At 41.8% G+C, this 20,951-nt stretch overlaps 6 protein-coding genes across 7 annotated transcripts; 2 read left to right on the top strand and 4 right to left on the bottom strand.

Annotated features, from left to right (window-relative positions):
• Nucleotides 1–1,616: 1,616 nt before the first annotated feature.
• Nucleotides 1,617–9,704, bottom strand: Hmt4-20 (Histone methyltransferase 4-20). 2 transcript variants are annotated; one of them, XM_089475659.1, is made up of 3 exons: nucleotides 8,912–9,704; nucleotides 6,269–7,050; nucleotides 1,617–6,151 (listed from the first exon to the last, which is right to left on the bottom strand). In XM_089475659.1, exons 2-3 carry the CDS (start codon nucleotides 7,031–7,033, stop codon nucleotides 2,195–2,197), a joined length of 4,722 nt encoding a protein of 1,573 aa, XP_089331785.1. In that variant the 5' UTR covers nucleotides 7,034–7,050; nucleotides 8,912–9,704; the 3' UTR covers nucleotides 1,617–2,194. The 2 variants fall into 2 exon arrangements, with proteins under 2 accessions (XP_089331785.1, XP_089331786.1); XM_089475660.1 differs by lacking the exon at nucleotides 8,912–9,704 and adding an exon at nucleotides 8,141–8,319.
• A 112-nt stretch (nucleotides 9,705–9,816) lies between these two features.
• Nucleotides 9,817–12,693, top strand: LOC108618873 (tetratricopeptide repeat protein 17). Its single transcript, XM_018015070.2, has one exon. It carries the CDS (start codon nucleotides 10,387–10,389, stop codon nucleotides 11,788–11,790), a length of 1,404 nt encoding a protein of 467 aa, XP_017870559.1. The 5' UTR covers nucleotides 9,817–10,386; the 3' UTR covers nucleotides 11,791–12,693.
• Nucleotides 12,694–13,079: 386 nt separating this feature from the next.
• On the bottom strand, nucleotides 13,080–14,373 carry LOC108618883 (rhythmically expressed gene 2 protein). The gene has a single exon (XM_018015084.2). It carries the CDS (start codon nucleotides 14,077–14,079, stop codon nucleotides 13,291–13,293), a length of 789 nt encoding a protein of 262 aa, XP_017870573.1. The 5' UTR covers nucleotides 14,080–14,373; the 3' UTR covers nucleotides 13,080–13,290.
• Nucleotides 14,374–14,552: 179 nt separating this feature from the next.
• On the top strand, nucleotides 14,553–16,220 carry Rpt4 (Regulatory particle triple-A ATPase 4). Its single transcript, XM_018015075.2, has 4 exons — nucleotides 14,553–14,795; nucleotides 14,861–14,980; nucleotides 15,041–15,902; nucleotides 16,041–16,220. The coding sequence occupies exons 1-4, from the start codon at nucleotides 14,687–14,689 to the stop codon at nucleotides 16,141–16,143; spliced, it is 1,194 nt and encodes a 397-aa protein (XP_017870564.1). The 5' UTR covers nucleotides 14,553–14,686; the 3' UTR covers nucleotides 16,144–16,220.
• wuho (tRNA (guanine-N(7)-)-methyltransferase non-catalytic subunit wuho) lies at nucleotides 16,216–17,823 on the bottom strand. The gene has a single exon (XM_018015078.2). The coding sequence runs from the start codon at nucleotides 17,671–17,673 to the stop codon at nucleotides 16,522–16,524; it is 1,152 nt and encodes a 383-aa protein (XP_017870567.1). The 5' UTR covers nucleotides 17,674–17,823; the 3' UTR covers nucleotides 16,216–16,521.
• A 75-nt stretch (nucleotides 17,824–17,898) lies between these two features.
• On the bottom strand, nucleotides 17,899–20,825 carry dmrt11E (doublesex-Mab related 11E). The gene is made up of 2 exons (XM_018013932.2): nucleotides 20,071–20,825; nucleotides 17,899–18,576 (listed from the first exon to the last, which is right to left on the bottom strand). The coding sequence occupies exons 1-2, from the start codon at nucleotides 20,498–20,500 to the stop codon at nucleotides 18,215–18,217; spliced, it is 792 nt and encodes a 263-aa protein (XP_017869421.1). The 5' UTR covers nucleotides 20,501–20,825; the 3' UTR covers nucleotides 17,899–18,214.
• Between the last annotated feature and the right edge of the window lie 126 nt (nucleotides 20,826–20,951).

The raw sequence follows: 20,951 nt of genomic DNA, 5'->3' as shown, positions 1-20,951 counted from the left end.
CTGCTGCCGTGCAAAAGAGTGCACAGCACAATTACATGTGAATCGGTATGTTTGTATATATTAAAAAAAAAATCATAAAACTATATTAAATAAAACTAGCTGATGCGGCGGCGTACGTTTGATATTTTTAACCGCTCCATATGAACTGCATGCCTTGCTATTCCTTAATGCGAGGAGCTGCGGCCTCCAGGCAGAGCGATACGCCGGGCATTCCACTTATGTATGTATGTATGTATATGTACTTATTGAATTTGTAAATATGGTATAATTGTTTGTATATCGACTAATTTATATGCTAGTCTTAAAAAATTAAACACAAAAAAATGTAATATAATTATGCAAAATTGATTTGTAGGGCCAAATACATATTTGTAGGTGTGTGTGTGTACTACGTGTAAATTTAAATTATTAATAATAAATTAAAACTAACATGAACTGCACGAAAATGTCAATGAATTATATTGCCTGGGTTTACAAAATGTACTGCAAGTACATACACACATACACATTGCTTTCTTGCTTGTAACTACATATATACGTATGTATTCATGTATGTGTGTATGTTCTCTTCTCTCCAACAACATAACGAAAGAAAGGAATACAAATACAAATACAAAATAGTGAATGAAACAACTTTTTCGCAAGTCACCAAAATTATTGTTGTTTTGTTTTCAATTTGCAGCGTTTATTTTTTGTTGTTATTTTTCTTTTTATTTTATTTTATTTTTTAAATATATGTTTATCTTTTTAATTGTTATTTAAATAAATTTTATATGCATATGTATATATATATATATATATATATATATATATTGTAGATATATATTTTTATTTTTATTTAATTTTTGTGTTTTTATATACAATTTTTGTTTGTGTAAAATGAATTTTGGTTTACTAATGCTTGTATGCATTTCTTGTTTATATATACCACCTATATATGTATATGTAAATTGAGTTCGGACATATATACACACATATATATGTATATAATATATTGCTTTTGATGCTATTGTTTGCTTCTATTGTTGTTATTGTTGTTCTTTTACTGCTCTACGTTGTTGGCTTATATTCTCTGTTTTCTCATTTCATATACACATAATATAATATAATATGTATTTTAGTTTCTTTTGTTTTTTCTTCTTTAATATTTTATAAATTTATCTTTAATTGTAAGGCGTCTAAAACCGCTGCTAATTGCGTTTGTGTATAATTTTGGGTATTCATGTGTGTGTGTTTATGTGTGTATTGATGTGCATTGCATTTAGAATATATTTGTTATATGTTTGTTATTTCTTCCCGTTTGCTTCTTTGTTCACACGTTTGAAAAATAACCGAGAGTAAGAGTGAGAGAGACTGAGAGCTTTGCCGTCTGTATGTGCTCCTCTCCTTCAATCAATGGCAATATTAATATTCCTTGCTCTTCCAACTGCTGTCGATGCTGCTTTCGCTGCTGCCTTGGGCTGCGCTGTAGTTGTTGTTGCTCCAGTGGTCGTTGCACTGATTTACTTTGAATTTGTTAACAGTTATACATCATTTCGTTTTGTTGTTGTTTCGATTTTAACTGTACAGGATTTGTATGCGTTTTAATTCTATTCTTAATTTTTTAACTATGTTGCTGCTGTTGCTGTTACTATTGTAATTATTATTGATGTTGTTATTATTATTAAACTTATTAGCATTATTATTAACACCACCACCATCACCAACTGCAACAATTTGTTTAACACACGCTTTTTTGCTACACTTATGCTTTAAATATCCATCTGCAATGCCGAGAGAGAGAGAGAGAGAAAGAGAGATAAAGAAAGAAAGAAAGAGAGAGAAAAGGGAGAAAAATAGAAAGAAAAGCAAAAAGAAATGTATAATCAAATGTATGATAAAACAACAGACTTCCTGTTTTTCTTGCTTGTTTGGTTTTGCTTTCTTTTACTACGCAAACTGTTATACTTTTGTTGATAGAATTAGAGCAAGCGGACATAAGACTCTCACTAAGGCTCTGCTGACAGAGTTGCCATACTGTTTAAAGCATACACACACCTGCAGACGAGACCTAACGTTAACAACAAAGGAGGGGAGGGCGTTGGGGCGGCAGCTTCAGAGCTAGCAGCAGGCAAGGGGCAGGTTTCAAATGTTGTTGCAGTTGTTGTTGGCAATGGCAGCAGCGCAGTCAATTCGCATAGAGATCAGTCGTTGGTTATTTGTTGCTATGTTGCTGTTGCTGTTGTTGTTGGTGTTGCTGCTGCTGCTGCTGCAGCTGTGGTGATGAAGATGTTGGCTGCTGTTGTTGCTGTTCAGACAATTTGCATGCCTGCTGTTGTTGCTGTTGCAGGCCGGCAAAGCTGGTTGGGGCAAGCAGAGCGCAAGTGCCAAAGGTATGCTTAGGCATGGAAAGAAAGCTGTGCGTGCTGGACACGCTGCTCGCAGCAATTGTTGCGCCGTTGCTGCTGCTAATTGTTGAGCTGTTGCTATTGCTGTTGTTGTTTATGTTGCTGTTGCTGTTACTGTTATTGTTATTGGCATGGTTACTGCTGCTGCTACTGCTAACGACAGCCTGTGCCTGCTCTGCACATCGTTTGCTGCTTCCAAATGTTGTCTGTTGTTGTTGTTGTTGTTGTTGTTGCTGCTGCTGCTGCTGTTGGTAGTAGCCCATGTAACTACTGTTACTGCGGCTGCCATTCAGCTGATAGCTGCTTGCCGGCGATTTGGAGCGTGTAAAGAAATTGGTTGTCGAGGTACAGGCCGACTGAAAGGAGCTTACACTGGATGTTGTCGAAGTGGGCGAGTCAGCTGCAGGCATTCGTGGCTGACCAATTATTGCAACTGCCGCAGTAGCAGTAGCAGGAGCAGTAGCAGCTGCAGCTGCAGTTGTAGCATCTGCTGCTGTTGGGGATGCCGCTGTTGCTGGTGTTGTGGTTGTTGGAATCGCTTCAACTGTATCGGATGCCGTCGATGTTGGCGTGCTGTTGCTATTCAACGACGAGTTGTTGACAGTCATGCTGGTTGCTCCGCTGCTACTGTTGCTGCTGGCGTAGGAAGCATTAAAGGATTCATCGCTGGTACCACTGCCAGCACCGCTGCTGCTGTTGAGTTCATCGACACCGCTGGATTCTTTTGCTGACGTTGCTGCGGCATTGGTGGCTGTTGTATGTGTTGGTGGAATGTCTATTGTATGCGACTCGTTGCCAAAGATTAGGCGTAAACGCTTCTTTTGCGGCGTGCCATAGATGCTGTTAGTGCTGGCAGCAACTGTTGCTGGCGGTGGTGTACTGCTGACAGTTTTCAAGCCGCGGCGACGACTGCGTCGTGATTTTTCTTTACTGCGCCAGTTGGTGGCATCCAGTTGTTGCTTTTGTTGGTGCTCTGAGTCCCCTGCCTGCTGGTCCACATCTTGTTCTTCAACTTCCTCCTCCTCGTCTGCCGCTTCCTCGTCTTCAGCTTCAGCCTCAGCTTCACCGTCATCCTCCTCCTCCTCCTCTTCTTCCTCTTCCTCCTCCTCCTCCTCATCGTCATCATCATCGTTACCATGCTCCGAGATGCCTTCCATGCGCAATATTTCATATTCAATGCCGCTGCTGCTGCTGCTGTTGGCATTGTTGTTGTTGGCGCCACTGCTGCTGCTGCTGCTGTTGTTTTGATTGCTATTGCTGCTGTTGCTTTGATTGCCACTATTGCTGCCGCTACTGTTGCTGTGCATATTGTTGCCCCCATGTCCCGTTCGGCCGCCAGCAATATGTCCATTTTGTAGTGCATGTTGTCGATCCTCGCCCAAGCTTGTGCCGAGCTCGAAAACCTCATCGAGAATCGGCGAACGTTTCATTCTCAAAGTCAGCTTTAGCCGTCGCTCTGGAGTCTTTAGAAGCGGCTCCACAGTGCTGCTGCTAATTACGGCTGCTGTTGCTGCTGCTGTTGTTGTCGTTGTTGTTGCTGATGCTGCTGTTGTATGTTGACGCTTACGTTGCAGCACGCCACCAACAGCCTCGCAGTGTATATGCTCTGCAGCTGCCAACGCAGCGGCACGTCGACTGCGCTTCTGCTTGTGTGGGGAATCATCAACAGGTGTTGCTGCTGATGTTGTTGTCGCTTGACGCTTGTTGTTGCCTGCGCTAGTCTGCTCAAAGCTAGACAATAGGTTCTTTTTATATGCGGGACTGTTGCTGCGACTACGTCTTGATGCTGCTGCTGATGCTGCTGCTGCTGCCGTTGCCTGTTCCTGCTGCTCACCTGCCGTGGAGCAGTTTGACGACGAGGGCATCATCATGTTCGCTAAAGAAGCTGTTGATACCGTTGCTGCTGCTGCTGTTGCTGCCGCTGCCGCCGGCTCGGTTGATTTTAGTTTGCGATCACTAAATCTAGCGCTAACATTATTTCTACAGCTATTACTAATATTTAAATTATTACAATTTGTAATCGTTGTTTTTATGTTGCTGCTGTTACTGTTGCTGTTGCTGTTGTTGCTGGCAGTTATTGTTGCTGTTGCTGCAGCTGCTGCTGCAGCCGCGGCTGCTGCTGCACGTCCGGCGCTGTTGCGTGTTACGCGCTTCTCTTGTGTAGTTGCTGCTGCTGCTACTTCGTTGCATTGCTGCTTTTGCTGCTTTAGCTGCTGTTGTTGGTGGTGGTGCAAATCCGTATCGCTGCTCTCGCTATCCGTTAGATATTTGCCCAGTATCTGTGCTGCATCCTTACTGACCTTTTGACGCTGCGTTTGCCGCTCGCTGCGTCTAAGCTGCCGCTGTTGCTGGCGTTGCTGCTGCTGTTGTTGCTGCTGCTGCTGCCGTTGTTGTTGTAGCTGTAGTTGCTGCTGCTGCAATGCTGCAACAGCAGCTGGCTTATAACGCGGTACCAGTACCACAGGCGCCTTATTGGCCATTGTTGTAGTCGTTGTTGTTGCAGTTGCAGTTGCAGTCGCTGTTGCTGTTGCTGTTGTACAGCCCAATGGCGGTTCATCAGTGGATGCTGTCGAAATGGTACTGCTGGTGCTGTTCACACGCGTCGATTTGCGTAACGTTGCAGCAGCAGCGGCAGCGGCAGCAGCAATAGCAGCTCGCCCATTACTCAGCTCGGCGGCTGCCTGTGGCTTTTGCATGGCTGTCGCCTGGCTGGCGGCTTCAGCAGCGTTACTACTGGCTGTTGCGGCAGCAGCTGCTGCTCCTGTTGTGTGTGGCAGGTGAGTGTGAAAATGATGCATATGGTGATGATGATGATGATGCTGCTGCTGATGCGGATGGTGATGCTGCTGCTGCTGTTGATGATAGGCCGCATTAGCCATTATCATTTCAGCATCGTACTTAGTCATGCCCTTCTGTCGCAGCTCTTTCATAGTCAGCGGTGAGACAATCACATTCGGCTGCTTCTTGCCCAGCGACAAGGCAGCTGCATTCAGCTCTAGGCTGCTGCTCTTGGGCCTACCCACAGCAGCTGTGGCTGCAGCTGTTGCTGCATTCGGTGCAACAACACCATTGATGTTGCTGCTGTTGTTGTGGCCCGCATTGCTGCTGCTGTCGTTGCTGTTGCTATTGGAGGTGCTGTTGGTGCTGTTGGCGCGACTCTTGATGCGATTGATGCGATTGTCCGTCTCACGCAAGCGATAGCCTCCGCCATTGGCGCCGCCGGCAGCGCCCAGGCCCAGCCCCAAGCCTAAGCCGTTGGTCAAACCAAGCATTGCCTCATTTAACTGATTTGCCGAGTGTTTGCCCGCAAAGGCGCCTGTCCCGCGTCGCTCGCACGTCTCGCACTCGCAGTATCGATTGCTATCGCCAAAGAAATCCTCGCCATAGAAACACGTAATCTCCTCGCCCACCTCAATGTCACGCAACACCTTCACGCAGGCCGTGTCCCGGCCCGTGGCAAGGAACTTGCAATTCGCACGGCAATCGTGATTGATGTAGGCGGCGGGTCCCAGCCACAGTTGAGCGCAGTTCTTGCGGCAACTATACATCACAGAGAAGTCATTTTTGCCCGAATGCAACAGCGCTGCCTCCTCGGCCTCCGTTAGCTCGGCAATGCAACCGACCAGGCATTCGATTTTTTCGTTCTTCGACCAACGCTTCGTTGAACTAATCTTCGCACCGCGTTGCTCCTCCAGCGAATATCGATAGCATGCCTCGATCGCAAAGCCACTGTCCTTGTCGAACACACGCAAATAGCGTACAATCTGATTATGTAGGATAGAAAAGATATTTATTGTTCAAATTAGTATTCTCGAAGAACAAGTGTAAGAGACAGAGGGAGAGAGAGAGAGATAGACACAAATGGATTTAAAGACACTTACATGATCGTGCAGCCGCTTAGTGGCTATCTTGTTCTTATTCTTGAGGTGACGAGGTATCCAGGGTCCATCGAAGATGCGCTGTATGGCAATGTCATAGTTCTGAGTGTGTATAAAGTCATCGACAATCGCTTTCAGCTGCTGTGTATCCACTTTCAGAGGCCTAAAGCGTATATTCATTTTGTGCGTCTGAAAGCCCAAATGTGGATCCAATATCAGTGATGTGGCCAGATCATCGTTTTCAGAAAGCTCGCGTGGGGACATGCCCGTCGATTGTGATAGGCGACTAACGGCGCTGCCGTTACAACCGTTAAGGCTGCCACCCATATGAACCACTGCACCAATGCCATGCGATGACGACGTTGATGATGTTGATGATGATGTTGATGTTGCTGAAGAAGATGATGTTGCTGCTGTTGCAGAACTAATATGATGTGGCTGCTGTTGCGACTGGTAATGATGATGATGGTGATGGTGATGATGAGAATGATGCTGCTGTTGCTGATGTGAGTTGCTGGTGTTGGTGCTGTTGCTGCTATTATTGTTGTTGAGAGTTTGGCTCTTGTTGTTATTGTTGTTGTGTGACACTGACGACGCCGACGACGACGACAACGTCGTCGCCGCCGTCACTGACGATGCGTTTGTAATTGAAGACGTTGCGCTGGTGGAGATGTTGCCACTATTCGTGTTGCCGCTGTTGCTACTGCTGCTATTTGTATATCTGCCGGCAGTCTCACTGCGCCGCGTATGATTCGAGCCGACGACCATTCTGTATAATATGCAGTCTGTAAACAGAAACGAACATAAATACAGGAAGAATCGAATTTATAAATAAAAGAAAATAAATTCGATTTAGTTTCAGCACTCTAATTTTACTTAATGTCAATCAACAATGTGGCCATCTACATTTTATACAAATATTTAACTACATAATAAAAACATATATATTGCCTTTGCTCATTTTTATAATTTTTGGTATTTTTACAGTTAGTCTTTTTGAATGGTTAACAGTATACTAAATAGTATTAAAAAATGAATGATTTTAGTGATATGGCAGCTTGCTTTCGATCTGTGAAGTGTGAGAGCGAACAAGACACAAAGAGAGTAATTGTAATTTTAATGTTACTGTATCTGTTAGACATTCTTTGCAATTTTTTAATATGGTTAATACGTAGTTAATTTAATTAGGCATGTTTGTGTACTAAATTTATAAATAAAGCCTCGCCGCAATAGCCTTTTTCTATAGAAAAAAACAGACGAGCTGGCAACATCGATTTCCAGGCTCGGAATATCTACCCCTACAGACACATATGCGAATTTACAGAAAAGCTCTCAGAAGCAAAAGTTGTATCTGCTGACGCCGCTGATAATGATAAGCGTACACAATTTGTGAGTCAAAGCCAAGCCGAATAACCAGCCAGACAACTACGACGCACAAACAAACAAAATCTACTTACATACATATACACTACACTACGGACAACCATTTCAATATACCATAATATAAAATCGGCCAATTTAACTTGAAAAAAAAAAAAAAAAAAAAAAAATATGGCTTCGGTCTATGCTGTGGGTGGTTGGAAATAAAGAAAAAAAAATGCGAGGTCGACAGACGGCACGCGTTTGCTCTCACTATTCTGACCACCACTCTCTTTAAACTCATACACGTGCAAAACAAAAATCAATTAACATGGCAGCACATGTACATTAAAATCACTAATACAATCACAAGTTTGCTTATAGCAATAGAATGTAAGTTTAAAACTTTTTAGGTTTAATTATGCACATCACACACAGCTTTTAGAGCAATATATGTATATATATATATGTAAAAAAAAATGATGATATATATATATACATATATATATACATTACAGCGAATAGCGGCTTTGTCGTATTGTCTACTGCTGCAATAGTTGCAAATGGGTATGTATGTCTGTATGTATTTTATTTTTTTGGTGCCTAAAAGCTGCTGCAGCTCTCAGCTGTTTGAAAGACGGCCAGACACTTGGTTGCAAGAGAGACAGAGAGAGAGAGAGAGAGAGGCTACTATGCACTCATGCGCATTGCAGACCAAATAAATGAGAGTGACCTGCGCAAGGTTGCCACTTTTGAGTAAAAGTAAGTTTTCGGTATTTTAGATAATCTACTTTTGTATGTCTATGTAAATAAATAAGCAATGGAAGTGCTGTTTCGAATATTATTCCGTTTACAAATGCAATTTTGTTGTTGCACTCTATAGATTTTAGGGCTGCATAAAAACATAAGACTTGTGGCAGCTCCATCGCCGATAAACTAAATGCACAACGCTCTCGCACACACACATAGGCAAAAATGTCAACAAAGAAAAAGGTTTACTGCAGGGTTGTCAAATGTTTCGCAGCAACAAACGTAGCAAATTCTATATTCGCAAATTGTACTTGCTAAAAATGGTTTGTCAGCTGTGTGTGTTGCGACCTTAATAGGAAGCTTTATACATAGTCAAATACAATATAATGCAGCATTGCAGACAACGGTTGGTTTGTTTTCCATGCGCACATTGCCAACCCTAGGTCCAGGTCTTTCTTTCAGCTTGTTACATGGATCACACGGAAAATGGCGGCGCCTATTACACATATACACATGTACATGTATGCATGTATGTACCTTTAATAATATTCACTGAGGTGGTGGTGGTGGTGCTGCTGCTGTCTGCTGGTTGCTTCTTTCGCTTATGGGTGATGCCACTTTGTCTGTTGCTTCAATCGCTCAGTTCTTCCTTTTTCCAATCTTTCTTTCCGTCGTCCAGCGGCAGAGGCACTATCGTACGTTTATACGCACGGGGCTTGTTTTATTACAGTGCGGGCGGCTTTGTATATGCTTTATATCCAAATATCACAGTTGTAGCCGCAGTAGAACATCGTACGTACTTTGGCGTTTGTTTTGTTGTTGTAGTAGTCGCCGTCGGCTGTGCCAGTTCATTTTTATGTTTTTCTTTCAACGCTCAAACGCCGACGTTCTGTCCCCACCTTTCCTCTCCCATTGTCATGGAGTCGGAGACTCAACTCGGTAGCTAACGCACGCACACACGCACACACACACACACACACGCACACACGACCGCACAACACCAGCGCACACTCACACACAGTCATACATGCATGTGTAGATACATATATTCCTTCGCAACGACGTGCGTGCGTATGTATGTTGTATGTGTGTGCCTTCTTTTTTCAACTACTTTGCATGAACGCGACGTCTCATTTTCTCATATTTCTTTTCTATTTATGACGCGTGTATTATTAACAGTAATTAATAATATTTAAATATATTTGTACAATAAAATGCTATGCTTGCGGCCGAAGAAAAAAAAAACACGCACGCGAGTAACGATTATTTTTAATGTACTTTTCCGCGTTACAGCTCTCCGCGATTCCGTTTTTCGCATTTTATGTAGCAATCTGTGTGACCAACAAACACTCATTGAGGAATCGCCGGAGTAAGCGGAAAAATACTGAATATGCTTTTTTTTTTTGACTGCATGCAGTCAACGGTAATAAAATGCATGTTTGTATATTCATATATAGAGTGATTATGATTATAACTGTTGTTGATTAGCCAAAACAGACACAATTTAGTGATTTTTGTGTTAGTATTTGTTCAAGGAGAGTTGAACCAGACACAAATCAGTTAAAAAAGACCACAATTATCCTGCATGTATCAGCCATATCACCGCAGATTTAAAAGTGCTTATGTTATGCTAACAGCACATATGATGCGGCGAAAATAGGCGTTAACATAAAATACCCTAAATATGGACTGCAGCATTAAAGTAACGTTTATCAACATAAATGTATTTGTATTTTAATGATTGATTAATGTATCACGTTAATTCTTGCTGTTAATTTAAAATACACTTAAATTTAATTACTCTGGCAGCCCAGTCCTTAACATTGCAGTTTACATCTTCCGGCGAATATAGCTGTTAACCTAACATGCCCTAAAAATGGGCAGAGTACAAAACAAACTACTGTCGGTGTGTTTATTTACATATCAAAAAGGAAGTCGATGTGAATGTTATTACCTGTAAATCGACTGGCAGACATCTGCAACGCGAGTAATCACAGCACAACCAATGCATAATGAGACTATATCCGTATTTAGTTGCCGTCTGCTGCATCCACGTGCTTTATGCCTGTAACCATTGGGTGCTCAACGATGAGCAAATTGTCCAAAAATTGGATTCGCCCTTCTTTATGCGTGAGCCTCATAATTTGATTGCCTTTCTGGAGCAGATACGCTACAATGAGTACGTGGAGCGTAGCTACTTGGAGCTGTTGCGCAAACGTGAGCAAATTGTTGAACATTTACGCTTTTCCATGCGCTTCGGCGAGGATCTGGCCGAGCAGGCTAAATGCGCCATGGACTACTATCTGCTAGAGAAGCGCATGTCTTATCTGAAGATAACACCGGATCAGCTAAAGCGCATCAATTTGCCGGAGCACCGTGAGTTACAGCAACACATGCCGCATGGCGGCTTCAAAAGTAAAGCCAATCGTGATCAGGAGCCAATTTGCAAAAACTATCAGGAGTTAGGCGTGGGTCCAGCGACATATGATCATTTGGATAGCTTCCAGCCGGAGGTGCTGGAGTCCGCATACGTAGAGCGGGAGCATGATACGAACATTGGCCAAGCCACCGTTGAGCTGACGCGTCGCTTTGCTCTAGAGGGTCTACAAAGGCAGCCCGATTCATGGAAATTCCATACTCTAAGCTCCTACTATTGGCGGATGCGTGGCAATGCGTTGCAGGCGTTACCCTGCGCGCGCCTTGCAGTTATGTTAGCTCCACCCGAACACAAAGACATTCCACTCCTAAGTCTCGGCACCATTCTCTTTCGCATGGGCCGACTGGCCGATGCAGATCTGATATTGAGTGCGGCGGTGGAGCACGCACCGCTCGTGGCTGAGAATCATGTGGTGTTGGCCTCGGCGCTGGCCATGAAACATGATTTCAATCGTTCGCAGTTCCATTTCGATGAGGCGGAACGTCTGGATCCAAGTACCCTGCCACGCACACAGCAGGTGCGGAATTTCATCACCTGCTTGGAGAATCTCACAAAGAAGACATCGAAAATGTACAGCTATGTAAAGTACATGAAGAACGAGCTGAAGGAGTTCAAGAAGCTGAAGCAACGTATTTTCCAAAGCCACGAGCGATTAGTCCAACAGCAATTACCACTGGGCGCACGCCGCTTCCTCGATTCGCGAGCCAACAACGAGGATTTGCACCGGCGGGGACAATATTGCAGTACCCGGACACCGAATGGTTCCGATGAGCCGGTCCTCTTCTGTGACTTCTACTCGGACATGCAGATGCGCTTGGAGAGCAAGGACATTGACATCGAGGTGCTCGAGCGGGATCTGATGGCCAGCACGGAAAGTGTTATACGCCAAGTCTCCACCGAAATACGCAAGCAATTCAATTTGGAGCAGCTGAAGGCAGCCAAGGCACAAATGCCCGCAAAAGCTACAAAGTCTACGTAGTTGGAGTCGGAGACATCCAAGCTTTTGCTTTCCCTCTCTTCCAGTTGCATTCCATAAAAGCGAAAAGGATGGCAAGAATGGAAAATATTAAGATAATTGTAAAAAAAACTTTTCATGTAAAATAGCTTTTAAAATGTTTATCATTCACTCGTTTCGCATGCCCTTTAAATGTAAATACCTAATATAATTATATTCTATTTCATAAATAGATATTCCTAGATAAGATTACATACACATTTCTGCACATACATATATGCATACATACATATATACAAAATACGTCACTTATTATTTTTATATAACTATCCATTTGTATATATTTTATTAATTTTTGCCTGCCACAAACTGATTTTTAAGCCAAGTTTTTAATTTTCGATTCGTAAACTTTGTTGTATTTCTTCAGAATTTTAGTTTAAGCAAGTAAAAACGATTATTGAATACTCTACGTTAAGAGTACTTATTTTTCGATGATAATATTTTTATAAATACAAAAATATGTTGTTTTTTTTCTTTTTTCTTTTTGCTGTCTCAAACCAAATATGTTTATTCCAAAACTAAAATGATTTAAATTATTAAATAAGCTAACAAATATTTTAGTCTAACTTGGGCATTTTTAATATTGCTAGATTTACTTTCCTGTAACCAAAAATTGTTTAATGCAAATTAGAAATATATTTTTCTTAAAAAATTAACAATACAAATTATTCAAATATTTAAAGTGCTCTAATTTGATTTACATTTTTATTAATTGGCACAATTGAATTTAAATATATTTACAAATTTTTTTATCACTGTTTATTGTAAAAAATCCAAATAAATAATTTAAATTATTTAGGTTAAAATGTAAAGAAGAATCGAATTTTATCCATTTTTAAATGTTAAAAAATGCACAAATAAAAATTATATATACGTGTATGTATTATACGTATATATATATATATGATGTATTTATGTTTTTTACATGCATATTTATTTTTACATACATACACACACATATATATATGTATATATATATATTATATTATTGATAGTTATTATATACATTGTACATTTTAGTTTAATTTAAGCTTTAAAGTTAAGCTTAAGAATTTGATTTTGAAAAATAAGGGTTTAAAAAATTAATTTAGATAAATAAAAAAAAGTTACAAACTATGATAACAAATAAAATAAAATATAAAACAGAATTACTATTGCAATTAAAAATTATAAAAAATAAAAATTATAAAATGTAACTATTGCAATATTAATGTTCTTAATTTTCTTTATGAAAACTTATAGAAAAAATAAAATTAAAAAAACAGCCAATGGAACATTTAATAAAATAACAGTAATAAAATAATTCGTATTTTTTACATTTTGTTGCTTAAGTTAAAACGTATATATTTGACAACATTCATAAACATAAATATCTGTATTTTAATGGGGATTAAAGGAAACTATAAATGTAAATTAACAATAATATGTTTTTGTATGGTTAGGCTGTTCACTTTTACTGTGCCTTTACCAGGATATCTCTTTAGTCTCGAGCGCCTGTAGCATTTGAGCGAGACTCGCAAAACTGTGCCTGGCCTCGGGCTGCAGCTGCTGGTTACTTCGTTGTAGTGGCTGCTCCTTGTTTTCTTCCTGCACGAGCAGACTGCACCAACCACTATTTCGAGCACCCATGTAATCCATGTCCAGCTTGTTGCCAATGTGCAGCGCTTCGGCAGGTGCAACATTCCGGCCCTTCTGCAAAGCCAATTGGAATATGCCGGAATTTGGTTTCATGACGCCCGCGTCGTAGGAGTTGATGATGAAATCAAATTTATCACTGAATCCCATGGCGTTGAGCACCTGACACAGCGAGGGATCAAAATTTGAGATGATGCCCACACATTTGCCGGTGTCCCGAACGCGTTCCACGAAGCTGGTTGCTCCATCGATTCGTGTCCAGCAGGCGCTGGTGCGAAAGACATCGAGCAGCTGTTCGGCTACTGTTTGCAATTTTGCTTTAGGTAGATTGGCATCGGCGCAAGTGAATGTATCGATCACCAGCTGATGCCACCAGGTTTGCCAATTCATGTTTGGCGAACAGCTCCCAAAATTTGCGTGCGTTTTGCTCATCAATTTAAAATGCTGTCGAAAGCAGGGTTCCAGCTGTTCTTTGGTTATACCGGTTATTCCACATGCTGCGGCCGTTTGAGCGTATTGCTTGATGGGATCCTTAAGTCGGAGCAGAGTATCAGTTACGTCAAAGGTCACTAGTCGGAACCGCTGCAAATTGCGCACAAATTGAGCGGTTAACGGCATTATGGCATAATAGGACAGTCTCTATAGGTTGTTTACTATGCTATGTAATGCAGTATTTTTGCTGTGTATTTGTGACGTCAGAAGCACTGATCGTTGATATATTGTGGCAACTACTCGAAACGTGAAATTTGATTTCATTTAACTGCTCTTCAAATTTTAATGCTTACTTTGTCTTTGTTTTGATCTTGCTATTTGGAATTCGGAAAATATTGTGAAGTAGCTCACATTATATTTTACTTGCGCTTGACGTCGCAAATACACATTATCAGATCTAAATTGTGTTAACTAGTGCTCAAGAAATTACAAAATAAGAATGATGTTTTAATTCCTTTTAAGCCATTATATATTGCCAAAAATATATAACATATGGTATTGTCCAGCTTATTGATCTGTGTTATTTATCCATTGCCAGTGAACAGCGTACTGAATTGAAATTATTTTGCTAAAGTTTGGTATATACTTTTTAGTATTTGTCTAAAATGTTTACCATGTGACGGTCACACTGTTTTGCAAAACTGCAATATCATTAGAGACGGCTTCATTTTAATAAGTTAAAAGTGTTTATGTTTATAGTTTATTGAAAACATTTAAAAAACAAACAGCTAAGATGACTGTGACTGCCGCACCATGCAACGAAAGTATAAGAGAAAAGGCCCTGTCCGACTACAGAAAAAAGCTACTGGAACACAAAGAAGTTGAGGGTCGACTCAAAGAAAGTGGGTATATCATTAAAACAAATTATTTCTTTAATCAAATAGTTAAAAATTATTAAATTACCCAGAGCGTGAAGAACTGAAGGAGTTGACCAAACTATATGACAAATCCGAGAATGATTTGAAGGCGCTGCAAAGCGTGGGCCAAATTGTCGGCGAGGTGCTGAAGCAATTGACAGAGGATAAGTGTAAGCCGACTGCAAATATCCTGCTGCAATAGGTATATGTAAATGACTTGTTATTTACAGTTATTGTGAAGGCTACGAATGGGCCGCGCTATGTGGTTGGTTGCCGTCGACAATTGGATAAGGCAAAATTGAAGTCTGGCACTCGTGTTGCCTTGGATATGACCACGTTGACCATAATGCGTTATTTGCCACGTGAAGTCGATCCGTTGGTCTACAACATGTCCCATGAGGATCCTGGCGATGTCACCTACTCCGCTATTGGTGGTCTTACAGAGCAAATACGTGAACTACGTGAAGTTATCGAATTGCCGTTGCTTAATCCTGAGCTATTCCTGCGCGTTGGCATCACGCCTCCAAAGGGTTGCTTGCTTTATGGGCCGCCTGGCACGGGTAAAACTTTGCTAGCACGCGCAGTTGCCTCCCAGCTGGATGCGAATTTCCTGAAGGTTGTTTCTTCGGCCATTGTGGACAAATATATTGGCGAGAGCGCACGATTGATACGTGAAATGTTTAACTATGCACGCGACCATCAGCCCTGCATCATATTCATGGATGAGATCGATGCGATTGGTGGTCGACGCTTCTCAGAGGGCACCTCCGCCGATCGCGAGATACAGCGCACGCTGATGGAGCTGCTCAATCAAATGGATGGTTTCGATTCGTTGGGTCAGGTGAAAATGATTATGGCCACCAATCGCCCAGATACCCTGGATCCCGCTCTGCTGCGACCTGGTCGTCTGGATCGTAAAATTGAAATTCCCCTGCCCAATGAGCAGGCGCGTTTGGAGATCCTAAAGATTCATGCGCTTAAGATCGCAAAGCATGGTGAAATCGATTACGAAGCTATAGTCAAATTGTCGGACAACTTTAATGGTGCCGATTTGCGTAATGTCTGCACCGAGGCGGGACTTTTTGCCATCAGGTAATACCCTAGATAATATAATACTAATGTCCTAAATATATATGTATCTATATATGTATGTATAGGTTAGGTCAATGTATCTATAAGCTTATTGTATAGGTCCAGCTCTATTTACGCATATTCAAATTTCTTTTGCAGAGCTGAACGGGAATATGTAATTCAGGAGGACTTCATGAAGGCCGTGCGTAAAGTCTCGGACAACAAGAAGCTCGAAAGCAAATTGGATTACAAACCGGTTTAATTTTCACTTATTTTTAATATTAAATATATTACATACTTGTCTGCAGAAACCAATATACATATACAAATGAAATTAAATCTTCTTAACTGTTGAGTTTATTATACAATTTTGAATCATATTTAGCTATCAGCAGTCCCACGATTACATACACTCAAAATGCAGCCCGCCCTTGTAAAGATCGACATCCTTGCTAACAGTACACAAGGGCAATCTGTATACATACAATTTCTCTTCTCTTCATTGTATGCAGGAGATTTAATTGATGAATTTCTACTAAGACTAGATGAGGTACTGTTGTTGCTGCAGCTGCTCCTGTAGGTCTTATTTCAGCTGTTATTATCGGTGTTGATGCTGCTCCTCATCCTTCTCCTGAGGGTCTCATTTCTGATGTTGCTGTTGTTGGTCCTCGATTCGTCGCTTTTTACGTTCCATGTATTCGCTGATGTTGTCATATCGCTTCTTGAACCACGCGGACAGGTCTTCTGGCACGCATGTTTGTTCCGCAAAGTTTTCCATGACCATGTCCAGCCAACCCGCTGGCACGGACTCCGCCTGCTTTCCATCGGCGCTGTTGTATACGCGTAGCGTTAGGCGTTCGTTTACAGCACCTGCCACATAGATCCGATCGCTGGTCAAAGCAAAGTTGCTTACGCTCCAGCTACCCGCCTCTGCGCGCACCAAAGACTCCTTGGCAATCGACCAGGCATCCTCTTTCAGCTCCAATTCATAGAGGCCAATGGCTTCTACATGGTCGTAGAATAGCACGGCTAGTAGATAACGCTTGGATTGGATAAGCTCACGCATCTGAAGCCGCACAGCTGGAGCAGGCAACTGTTGCTGCAGTACCTCCTTGCCCGTCAGATAGTTCCACAAGCGCAATGTTTTATCACCTGAAATAGATATTAGGAGACCTTCGTTGCCTGGCAGCAATGCCAGCCCGGATACAAACTCTTTGTGGCCCAGACAATAGCTGTGTATATCATGGGTAGCCGGATAGTTTGTCACTCGAATCTTGTCATCCCGATCGCAGGTGATGATATGCTTCAGATCCGGTGTCCACACTATGTCGTAAACAATGCTCAGATGGCCAAGCAGCAGTTTGGGCGGTGCCTGCACCTCCACGCAATCGTATTGATAGCAATCCCCAGTCTTGTCTGTCACAAGAACGGAACTGGAGTCAGGAGCAAATGCCAAAGCACTCGAGGCACGAGCCAAGGCACGCACAGAAAGTAACAATGCATGCTCCGGCCGGCTTTTGTAGACCAGCAAAGCCTTTTGCCCGACAGTAGTTAGTGCTATCAGCTGTCTATCTGGTGAATAACACACATTTAATATTGACACCTCTAAATTGGATCCACAAGTCGCTTTCGGCTCGCCCTCGTCCGTTGCTTCGATTTTAAATCCACATGTGGTTAGGTCAGCTGGCACCTCGATGTCTTTAAAGATTTGCAAGTCATTCGGATTGAGGAACAGCACTTTACGTCCATGGCTAAGCACCAATTCAGGTTCGGTGTAAAAAATAGTTGTCATTTCTTCTGACTCAACCAGGAGTGCGTTGTTTATGGCTACATGTGAAAGTTGATAAAATGCTAGAAAGCAGTGACTGAGTCACGCATAAATTGTAGCTCCGAGTTAATCGAAAAAAAAAAATATCAACAGGTGGCAACGCCACGAAAAACAGGAAAGCAAAATAAGTTTGTTTCTAATAAATGATTGAAATAGAAATACAATTCATATTGAAAATTAGCCAAATACAAAAATGTATTTAATTATTTGACAGTCATATATTTAAAATAATTGCAAGTCAAATTTAGCGACGATTGCATTATCAATATCCTTGCTATCGATAAGTGCGTTTTAAATGTTATCAAATGGTAGCAGGTGTCAGCGCGCGCACTTAAATAATTAATCAAACTATTCAAATTGTTATTCTAAGATAAGCAAGCAGCAATAATATATGAGAAAATTGTTTTATTTCGTAAGAATCGTAATACTAATAAAAAAAAATGTTTATAAAAATACAGGTCTACATATATACAACTTGTGGCGATAATAGTTCAGGGTGCTATGGCTACGTGCTAATACCAATAATCGACTCAATTGAGAAACTCAGCTTAGGTTTCTTGGCGATGGGCGTTGGCGCGGGTGTAAGCGTAAAGTGCGGCAGTGATTGATATGTCTGCTGTTGCTTCTGTTGCGTAACAGCAGCTGCTGCGGCGGCATTACCTAATAGATCATAAAAGGCGTTGCCAATTGCTGTTGGTGGCGTTGACAAAGGAGCTGCTGAGCCGCCTCCGACGCTGCCGACACAGGCGGAGCTGCCAAGGAGCGTTGTATCAATTGCATAGTTCAGTTCCGGATCAGCGAACGCACGTCGCTTGCGCATGCGTTCCAGTAACGGCGAATTGAACGTGGGAAACCGCTGTTTGTATTCTGCAAGTAGAATAAGAAGACAGGAAAGGGGCAGGGCATTAGAATTGAAAATTACACGCGTCGAGTATGTAAGAGCAGGGAAGGGTGGAGCTCTTTGATCTCCCTCTTTCTTTGAGGTTGGCGTCAAATCCGTTGTACAAATTGCTTTCCAATTGTCTCAATTCGTTCAGCATGTGTATGCGTGCATACACTCAGAGAAAAGAGGGTATTGAAATTTAAATGAAATTCAATCAGAATATTGATATTGTTACTTTAAAATTATTAATATACATACATGCTCAATATTAATATGCAATCAGTCAAATAGTAAAGGAAAATTAAGTATATTATTAAGTATAAATGATTTTACATTACTATTTGACTGATTGAGACTAAATTGCAAATGTATAAATTGAGACTAGATTGAAAATGTATATTTATAAATTTCAAGTAACAATATTAATGTTCTGATTGCATTAGAGTTCTTTATATGTATCTCTTTCTCTGCGTGTAGCACATGGCAATTGAATCGTAATTTGAGCTACGCAGAACCCAATATACAGACCCTAGACCAAAAGACCATAACCAGACAGTACGGCACCAAATATTGACTGTGTGGATTTTCGTTCGTGTTTTTACTTGGAAACCAGATGGAAAAATAGTGAAAAAATGAAAATTCGATTGGTTTGGTTGTTTTTGTTGCCCTGTTGACTTTTGCCACACATTTGCTTCAAGAGGTTTTTCCGTTTTCACGTATCAATTTACACAAATGAAAATTGGGCTTGCCCTACAGATTGGACGTTTCTTTTATCCTCTTCTCTCCTTTCCCCTCCTCTACTCAGTCTGATTTTCTTTTCTTATTTTTTGACATAACGGACAATATGCGTGCATACGACAGGCGTTCAATTTCAGTGGGTGACGTTTTAACAAATTTGTTGCTCTCCTTATTGAAATTGTTGTTTTAGTAACGAATCAGGCATTTCCTGCCGTTCACGCTCACGCTCTCTCTCTCTCTCTCTCTCTCTCTCTCTCTCTCTCTCTCTATCTCTGTCTTCCTCGTTCCCTTCTTCACACTTTACTCATATTACAAGCCTTGCCAGACAGTCTGGCACCGCATGGTGAGCGCCCGCCCTAGATCAGTGGTAGCATGTTAGCTATTTTTAAGCTAAGTCTAGAATTTTTGACAGCTTGGCGCTTGTATGTTTAATGTATGTACTGATTGGCTTGAAAGTGAACTGAGCGTTAAGTCATGTATTGAAATCGGAAGCTGTAGAAAAAGCTATTAGAAAACTTCACATATTTTTTTATAGTAAGTTTATCCTTCGAGAAAGAAATTAATTCTCAGCCTTGGAGCTTTGGGAACAATTCGAAAAAATTTGATAGCTACAAATACAGTATTCTCATACTTGAGCCTCCAGAAAGACACTTGGTCTTTAGCTGGCATTCGGCTATTTAATGAATTTGGCTTGGCCAAATTGGCTTGGCTTGTGCCATCACTGATTTAACTGCGCTTACCTTCCATTGCGGCTGTGATGTGCAGCGTGGACTGCTGCAGATTGCGCAGCCTCTGCTTGTAGATGCGTTTCTGGGCGATCAAAACTTGACGCGTGCGCAGCGTATTAGCTGCCATTTGGCTTGGCTTGGTGGGTGTTACTTGCTGCTCCTCGTCGCTGGCCGGCTCTACAGCGGGCTGCTGCGACGTTGTTTGTGTAACCTCCAGAGCCTCCATAGTCTGTTGGCGTCTTAACGCTACCTGGGCGGCCATTACACGCTGTCGATCGACCACTAGCTGACAGTTGGGGCAACAGCATTCACGCCAGCGGCAAAGCTTCTTGTGACCCTTGACACAGGAGATGACGCCATGATTGCGACAGCGCGCGCACTTGGGTGTTCTCAGCAGGCGACGCTCCTTGGCGCTGGCCAGATTAACCGAAAGAGACTGCATTGCAAAGTGACAGACTAGAGAGGGCGAGCGAGAGAGATATATAGATGTAATCAGCTGCACGTTCAGCTAAATACTGAAAGGATCTGGCGCACGTCTTCTCTTATTTAAAACACAATCACAAAGGATCGTCTGGCTGCTCGCCCAGACAGTCCGACGACGTCAAGTGGTCTACCCTGCTGGTGTCTGGCTCTGTCACTGCTTCTGCTTCTGCTTCAGTTTCTTATGCTGCTGCCTCTGCTTCTGCCTCTGCCCGCCCATTGGCTGCTAATCGCATCGTCTATATATAGACGATCCAATGGCTGCACAGCTGGCTGCCATCAGCCAAATTGAAATTGGAAATTCAATTGAAAACCGCAGAAAAGATACAAATGTATCATTCTCTTTGTTTTTTGAGATACAACTGTATTTCTTATAGACGTTTAGCTGAGATACAAATGTATCTATGCGTCTG

The sequence above is a fragment of the Drosophila arizonae genome, chromosome X (genome assembly GCF_054131065.1).
Source record: "Drosophila arizonae isolate 15081-1271.41 chromosome X, UAZ_ARI_1.0, whole genome shotgun sequence".
Classification (NCBI taxonomy): Eukaryota; Metazoa; Arthropoda; class Insecta; order Diptera; family Drosophilidae; genus Drosophila; species Drosophila arizonae.
This window is presented reverse-complemented; position numbering and strand designations above follow the sequence as displayed.

Coding starts and splice junctions, on each gene's coding strand:
- Rpt4 (XM_018015075.2), top strand. CDS start 14,687: ATGACTGTGACTGCCGCACCATGCAACGAAAGTATAAGAGAAAAGGCC. Junction 14,981..15,040: donor GCAATTGACAGAGGATAAGT/GTAAGCCGACTG, acceptor TGTTATTTACAG/TTATTGTGAAGGCTACGAAT. Junction 15,903..16,040: donor GCGGGACTTTTTGCCATCAG/GTAATACCCTAG, acceptor TTTCTTTTGCAG/AGCTGAACGGGAATATGTAA.
- LOC108618883 (XM_018015084.2), bottom strand. CDS start 14,079: ATGCCGTTAACCGCTCAATTTGTGCGCAATTTGCAGCGGTTCCGACTA.
- wuho (XM_018015078.2), bottom strand. CDS start 17,673: ATGACAACTATTTTTTACACCGAACCTGAATTGGTGCTTAGCCATGGA.
- dmrt11E (XM_018013932.2), bottom strand. CDS start 20,500: ATGCAGTCTCTTTCGGTTAATCTGGCCAGCGCCAAGGAGCGTCGCCTG. Junction 18,577..20,070: donor CATCACAGCCGCAATGGAAG/GTAAGCGCAGTT, acceptor TTCTACTTGCAG/AATACAAACAGCGGTTTCCC.
- LOC108618873 (XM_018015070.2), top strand. CDS start 10,387: ATGAGACTATATCCGTATTTAGTTGCCGTCTGCTGCATCCACGTGCTT.
- Hmt4-20 (XM_089475659.1), bottom strand. CDS start 7,033: ATGGTCGTCGGCTCGAATCATACGCGGCGCAGTGAGACTGCCGGCAGA. Junction 6,152..6,268: donor CTAAGCGGCTGCACGATCAT/GTAAGTGTCTTT, acceptor CTACATAATCAG/ATTGTACGCTATTTGCGTGT.